Consider the following 7,940-nt stretch of genomic DNA (forward strand, 5'->3'; position numbering starts at 1 on the left):
ATTTGCCAGTGAACACCATCCACTAAACACATTTTTCATTGCGTTTTATTGATTTCCAGATAAGATGGATTCTTTACCTTCACATGGTATCCCATCCCTTTCTCCATCCCTCCCTCCCTCCCTCCCAACACCCCTTCCCATTAATTTGTAACCACCAAGCCCCTAATTTATCCCATTGCATCTGGTCAGAACCCACAGTCAAGGATCTGGAAGGAGATTTTTTTTTCTTTAACGTTTACGAATAAAAAGTCACAAAATTGGCTCCATTCCATGAAAAATCCCCAAATGTGCAAATAGCATGATCCCATGGGACATGATGACACTGCTATGTTGGTAACCCCAATCCCTCAGTGCCCCAGCTCTGACGGTTTTCCAACTGCTCAGTGTCTCCGCCCTGCTGGCATCTCTGGAACGCAAGACTTCTTTAGTGAATCTGGTCAGTCCAATCAGATGTCTAGGCTCCGAGTCCTTACAATCAGTTATGAATTCCCTGCATTAAATCTTGAGTTCCTGAGCAAGTCAAATCTGAAAAATTCACAAGATGGGGGAAAGGGGTCTAGGAAATAAGAAACAGGTTATTCTTTTCCTCACCACTCCCTTATCCTTAAATATAAGCCCCAAGCTTTAAAGAATGATCCCATCCCAGTATCCTGTCCCACCCAAGGCCCAAAAAATATCTATATCACCCAACATAAAGAAATAGAACACCCTAAGGAATGCATTTTGGCCCCTCTGGTTCTAGCGCTCTTTCCTGTGCTGCCTCTGCCAATATATGGGCACATGCATCTTGGTATATAAATATACTGTGTATATAGAGCATAAGTGTGAACGTGACTGGCACGATTATTGCACAGCATGTCAGCAGAGACTAGATGACTGCTGCATGTTGGAAGCGCAGCTCAGACATACATTATATATACATGCAGTGAAGCAGACACAGGCAGCTTAATGCACAAATGTACAGACACGTGAGATGCTCGGCAGCCAGACGCATATATATATAGACAGTGCCGAGGCTGTCAGGAGCTGTATAGTGGTTGGTCACCCCCCCTTGCTATATGAGGGGAACTGAGGTCAGTAACGTTTCCTGAGAGCTTCTGAGGATAAAAGTGAGACAATAGGGAGGGTCTGTGTGCTGAAGGGGGTCCTGAGGTCTGTAGAGGATTTCTGAGTCCCTGATTTACAGGGAAATTAGTCCTGAGGTCTTGTCCTGAGGTTTAACATTGTACAGAGAGAAGAGGAGGGAGAGACTGTCCTGAGGAGAATTTATAGTGGGGTAAATAGATAAAAAGACAGACAGATAATAAGATAGATAATATGACACATATATGATTGATAAACAAATAAATGGCTGGATAGATGATAATGAGAAAGACCGATAGATAGATAGATAGATAGATAGATAGATAGATAGATAGATAGATAGATAGATGTTAATGAGAAAGATAAACAAATAGATGATGAGAGGATTATAAGATAGATGATAATATGACAAATATGTGATTGATAAACAGATGGATAGGTAACATAGATAGATAGATAGATAGATAGATAGATGTTTATTAGAAAGATAAACATATAGATAATAATGAGATAGATAGATAGATAGATAGGCTTGCACACACAACAGTCTGTATGTCCTTACCTGTCACTGAGTTTGTCGTGCCTGTCTTGAGCTCAGGGCGAGACTGACAGACAGATAGTGGCACGTGTGCAGGGTATGTCTGTATGTAGACATGTATGTCCACAGTGTGTCTGCCTACCTATATTATAGGCCTGGAGATGATGACAGCACAGGAGAGAGCGTTCAGTTTGGAAAGAAAGATAACTCTTTCGAGGGACAGCTAGAGAGAGTGCACTATGAGACAGCATAAGAGTGCTTAGATAGATAGCTGAAAATTCAGACAGCAACATGAGCGAAAGCAGGGAAGCCTGTCTGAGAGCCAGAACCTGAAAGAGACAGCAGAGAGCACCCTGAGAAACTGTAGAGTAAGTGTCTGGAAAGACAGTCAGGACGATAAGTATTCAAAGACTGCAGAAAGTGAGAGTGTTCCATGCGTTCACCTTTTTTCGTTGGATGGACGGGTTGTCTATGCGTTCAGTTCCACGAGGTGTTACCTGCTGCCGACGCCTCTCTGTAGGAAGTGGGGTCTGAGTTCAAAAGGAGAACACGAGGTCAGACACACTTCCGAGGAGGCCACTCCCAGATATCATTTCCATCACCTCAGGGGTGCAGTGATCGGGAAACTCAAAATGGGACCCGTTGCTTGGAAGAAGCTCTCTCTCCAGTGGGACACAAAGAGACCCCGAACAGAGTCCGGGTAAACTTTCCTCAACACCGTCATCATCTTCAACTGGCTCTGGGGAGGAGGGCAAAGAGCGGGCATGGGAGTAGGGGGGCACCTCTGGGCTGCGTGCTGATGACTCCCGATTCTGCGTCTCTTCCGATTGGCTGGCTTTGTGCCCCCCCCACCCGGGGTTTTCCTCCCCCCAGTGCATGCTGGATCCCAGATTTACTTCCGACTGACATGGCGAGGGAGCAGGTTGGCACCTAGATGTGGTACGGGGCAGTCTGGCACGTGTTCTGCTTGCCGGATCACGGGTACGTCGGCGTGGCCGGTATTTGTAGTTGGGATAGTCAGCCATGTGTTTGAGTCGCAGACGTTCTGCTTCTCGAACGTATGGGATTTTATCTGTGTCCTCCAGTAACTTCCAGCGTTGCCCAAGGCTGCGAGAGATGTCAGCGTTGTGCATGTTGGGGCACATGGACATCAGCTTCCTCCTCTCTATCTGAGACCATACCATGAAGGCATTCATTGGACGTTTGATGTGCCCACTAGGGGTCTTACACCAGCTGGGCCCCCCAGGAACAGCATCAGTTGTCTTTGGGTTCTCCCCAACAGTCTTATGTTGCACCATCCTAAGATTTGAAGTTACAAGTTGCTACAGAAATGCCATGCTGCTTCTAGCTGACAATCCAGAAGGTGTTGGGTAAGCAGGTGAAGTGGACACCAAGGACAGTCTGCTGACCACTGAAAGGGTTAGCAGGACCAAACAGCCTACAGAAAGGATGGAGAATAGGTGGCCTTCAATAGATCAAGGTGCAGTGGGTGATGCTGGCACTGCAGGAGAAGGTCACAGTGCCAATTAATGCCCAGGAGTTTCTTTCTCTGTTAATCACAACCAGCTCTTCTTTCCTCTCTTCCTTCCTTTGTCTCTGGCTCTGCTCTCTTTCTCTCTCTCTCTGTCCCAGACGCTGCCTCACTGCCTGTCTCCCCACTTCAGTCTGGGGGGGCTGGTGTAAACACAAGTCTGCCTGCAGTCCCCCCCCTCCCCAACTCTTCTTCTGAGCTGCCATTGGTTGCTGGGCGGGTCTGAGTCTGCACCAGCTCATTAATGGGCAGAGAAGCCAAGATCAGCTCAGAAAAAGCTGCTCAATCCTACCGACCAGCGCAGACAGCCATGTGTGACTGGAGAAAGGGAGGGGGACAGTCAGCACGTGTCACCCTAAGGGCACCTGCACCTTGGCATAGCTTTACAGCAACATGCATGCATCATTCCAGCGCGATACACAGCTATAAAGGAATCAGGAATGCTCTAGAAATAGCAAGGGCATCTGCTAGGAGTCAGGTTGAGATGGGGGAAAAAAAAGTCTTCTTACCTCCTGCTGTGTGATGGTGACATTATCCAGGTATGCTCGGGTAGCATCAGGCACCAGGAGTTCCAAGGACGTCTTCTGGGTCATATTCGTCCCACGAGATCTGCAGTAGGTAAAAGTGTTCGGCCTCTGGCTGCTGGCAGTGTTGTCTTCCTCATTTAACCTCCAAGGTCCCAGCTGCTGGATACAACCTACATGTAAAGCCATAATAATTAATATATAGATAGAGCCAAGTAATCAATATCCTGCTATCATATACACATATATATTTATATACACAGCATTCTTAAAGGGAACCTTCCACTTCCACAAGCATTTATTGTGCTGCTGAATAACTCTAAACTGTTCTCCAAAATACCAATTAGGGGCTTCTATTTGCTCACCTTCCACTATTTCAATATATATACTGTTATATGTCTGCTGTATTCAGACTGAAAAGGAACAAGGACAGTTTCTATTAAATTACGGTATCTTATAATATAATGGCAATATAATATAATATAATGGCATTTTAAAAAGGCACCCACAAAACTTGGCATATTCACCACTCCAATCGTTAAAAAGATACTCTCATTTCATTCTCATCTTGTTTGGATGCAGCTCCTTCTCCCAACCACAAGGTGGCAGTTACAAAAACACCATGATTTCCATAACTGTGATAGGGTAAATAGGAGTAACAGAAACAGCAGAGCACAATGAGCGACACTGTTTCTATAACTGTGCGAGGCAGGGAAACAGGGTAGTTCTCTGTGCTATGATGGGTCTATAACTCATCTGTACTTCTATGGGGGTTACTAAAGCAGGATAGAGCAGTGATGACGAACCTTTTAGAGACAGAGTGCCCAAACTGCAACCCAAAACCTACTAATTTATCGCAGAGTGCCAACACAACAATTTAACCTTAATACTGTGCAGACTCACAACTGAGGACAGTTATGGACCCTCAAAATACGGTCATGTGAATAGTGTTTTACAGCTTTTAATGATACAAAACACACAGGATCTGTTTTATTAATGAGCGTGAAATGTTCTTAGAGTCTATACTAATATCACATATCTACTATAAAACAGATACTGTGCGATATAAATAGGAAAGGGCCCCCACACAGTATAATCTGCCCCACAGTTGCCCTCACACAGTACAATAATAGAATGTGCTCCACAGTGGACACCATAGTTATATACTCCATAATGGCCCCAAACAGTATAATATACCCCACAGTTTCACCACATAGTGTAATATTTTCCACAATAGCCCCCAAAACAGTATAATATGTTCCACAGTGGCCACCACACAGTAACATACTTCACACTGGCCCTTCACATTATAACTATAACATAATATACCCCACAGTGGGCCCTACCAGGTTTGTGTGGGCCATTGGGCAACAGAACCCCAATGGGCCTCTTTTGGAGTAACTCATAGAAATTGGGTGTTTTTTTTTGCTGAGGGAGACTGTATGGGCTGTATTAAAGTCCACTTCAGTAGAAGTAGATATAACTTGTTTGGACATTAAAAAGTAAAGAGAAATTTGAGGTGGACATTTGCCTCATATTCTTCTTTATTTTCTTCCCCAGGCTCATGCTACAGAACATCAGTATTCTGTTGCAGTTTTCCACCACCCATTAGGCCCAAATGAATGAGTCTAATCAGTGAAGAGTCTCAAGCTACAGCCTCCAAATCAGCTGCAGAATCTGTGGCAAGATCCCCCCCCCCCCCAGCTTCCTGCTCCAATTAGTTCAATAGGAGGCAGAATGAGGGAGGAATCTGCTGCTGAGTTATGTGTAAAATCAGTGCCAGATTCCACCGTGTGAACAGGGCCTGAAACTGTTAATAGTGCCACTCCACAGTGGTCCTCACCCAGTATTATATGCTCCACAGTGGCCCCCACACAGCATTATATGCTCTGCAGTGGCCCCTGCCTGCTTTATATGCTCCATAGTGCCCCGCACAGTATTATATGATCCACAGTGCCCCCACACAGTATTATATGCTCCCAAGACCCCCTCCCCCAGAGCTGGTGCTATTATACTCCGGGATCTCCTCAGACCCCAGAGTATAATAATCAGACTTGAAAAAAAAGGAAATGGGGGGGAAAGGGAAAAAAAAAAACAAATCAGCCCACTCACTGAACCTTGGACGAGAGTCAATGTCCAAATTTACAACGTTGTCCTGGAATAACAAATGCACGGACCACAGGCCCCATTGGCTTGGAGCAAATTGTACACAAAGAAAAGGAGACCAGCAGTCACCGTATCCAGTAAAACTTAAAGGGGCTCTATCACTGGGAAAAGTCATTTTTATCTAAACACATCCTTGCATAGGTTTTAGAAAGTCTATTTCACACTTACCTATAGTATGTAGATTGCCTCAGTGGTTTCTGAATAAGTCCGTTTTTATTCATATGCTAATGAGCCTCCAGCCAGCACAGGAAGTTCCCAGCAGCCTCTTCTCTTCTATTATCTTCTATGTGTGTGAGGCAAACAGAAAGCTGAGTCATCATCATCATCATCAGCAGTCTCCCATAGGAAACAATAGGAGAGGTGTGCACGATCTATCATGCACCCAGGGTCGGACTGGGGTGTCTGGGGCCCACCAGTGGAATTGTTTCTAGGGGCCCACCACCAGGACCCTGCAGACCAGCGATGCCGAGACAGGGCAGCTAAAGGTAATACCATCTTGTGAGCCATGCTGCTCACCTGCCATACAATGTGTAACAACATACTACCTAAACCTACTGCTACACACTGTATGGAAAGTGAACAGCGCAGCTCCTAGAAATGTTACCATTACCTGTAGACACACTGTCCTGGAAGAGCTGATCTGCAGAGGTCCTGGCTGTTGTATCATCACAGATGTAATATTGACGGCCTATCCTAAGGACAGGCCATCAATATTAGAAACATGGATAAATCCTTTAAAGAGGACCTTTCACCATTTTGCCCACAGGCAGTTCTATATACTGCCGGAAAGCTGACAGTGCGCTGAGTTCAGCGCACTGTCGGCTTTCCCGATGTGGGCCCAGTGTGAAGAGCTTACTGTCCAGTACCGTAGCTCTTCTATGGTCAGAAGGGCGTTTCTGACACTCAGTCAGAGACGTCCTTCTTCACAGCACAGCCAATCGCGCTGTGCTGTGAGAGCCGGGAGGAACGCCCCCTCCCTCTGCTCGCAGTACTCGTCCATAGACGAATATTATCAGGGAGGGAGGGGGGAGTTTCTCCCGGCTCTCACAGCACAGCGCGATTGGCTCTTCCCGGCAATGGCGCTGAGCTATGAGACCCACTCTTCTGACAGTGGAGAGATCTTGCTGAACAAAATTAATAGCACCAATACCTCCAGCACAGGGGCACGTACCGTGAAAGCTGGCAGCGCAGTGAATTCAGTGCACGGTCGTCTTTCTAGTAGTATATAATACCACCCATCTCTGAGGACATGAAAGGTCTAGGTATAGGACAGATATAGGACCTGCTCCATAATTTACAGCTCTTCAATTTGACCAGGACACACGGCCGCAAAAACAATGGCCGTATGTACGGGACCATTGAAATATAATAGTCCATACTTTTTTTTTAATAAATTCTTTATAAGAAAATAAGAGCTCGTTCACACGTGCGCCCGTACTCCGTTCTGAAAGGTTTCCGTTTCCTGCACAAAACAGGGGCAGGAGATGGAAACCTGCCGACACCTTTTCAAGCTCATTCATTTGAATGAGCTTGAAAAGTCTCCGGCCGTGAGCGGTGGTGAGCGATTTAAGCTCTCCGCCGCGAAACTGTCTTTTTTAAACCGGACACAGAGTCGGACATGCAGTACTCTGTGTACAGTTTAAAAAAACTGGTTTTGCGGCGGAGAGCATAAATTGCTCACCGCCGCTCACGGCCGGAGTCGGCATTACAGGTTTCCGTCTTCTGCATGCAGAAGACGGAAACCTGAGTATGGAGACCCGAACGCTGGTGTGAACCCAGCATAAACAGAATAACAAAACAAGCCACAATTGAGGATAAAAGGTCTGGTCATGTACATTACAGTTTAGTAACTCCATGTGCCCCATAGTAATAGCAGTTAACCCCATCATGTCCCTCACATTAACCCCCTGTGTGCTTCACATACCGTATTTTTCGGACTATAAGACGCACTTTTTTCCCCCCAAATTTCGGAGGAAAATGAGGGTGCGTCTTATAGTCTGAATGTGGGTTTGCAGCATGGCCGCGCTACTGCCACCGCTGGTTTTCTTCAGCGGCAGTAGCGCGGCAATCCGCAGGCCCCGGCAGCTAAGACAGTCCC

At 46.1% G+C, this 7,940-nt stretch overlaps 1 protein-coding gene across 1 annotated transcript; it reads right to left on the reverse strand.

The window, feature by feature from the left end:
* Nucleotides 1–1,609: 1,609 nt before the first annotated feature.
* Nucleotides 1,610–3,829, reverse strand: SOX12 (SRY-box transcription factor 12). The gene has a single exon (XM_075276946.1). It carries the CDS (start codon nucleotides 2,917–2,919, stop codon nucleotides 2,158–2,160), a length of 762 nt encoding a protein of 253 aa, XP_075133047.1. The 5' UTR covers nucleotides 2,920–3,829; the 3' UTR covers nucleotides 1,610–2,157.
* Between the last annotated feature and the right edge of the window lie 4,111 nt (nucleotides 3,830–7,940).

Source organism: Leptodactylus fuscus, chromosome 6, assembly GCF_031893055.1.
Source record: "Leptodactylus fuscus isolate aLepFus1 chromosome 6, aLepFus1.hap2, whole genome shotgun sequence".
NCBI classification, from domain to species: Eukaryota; Metazoa; Chordata; class Amphibia; order Anura; family Leptodactylidae; genus Leptodactylus; species Leptodactylus fuscus.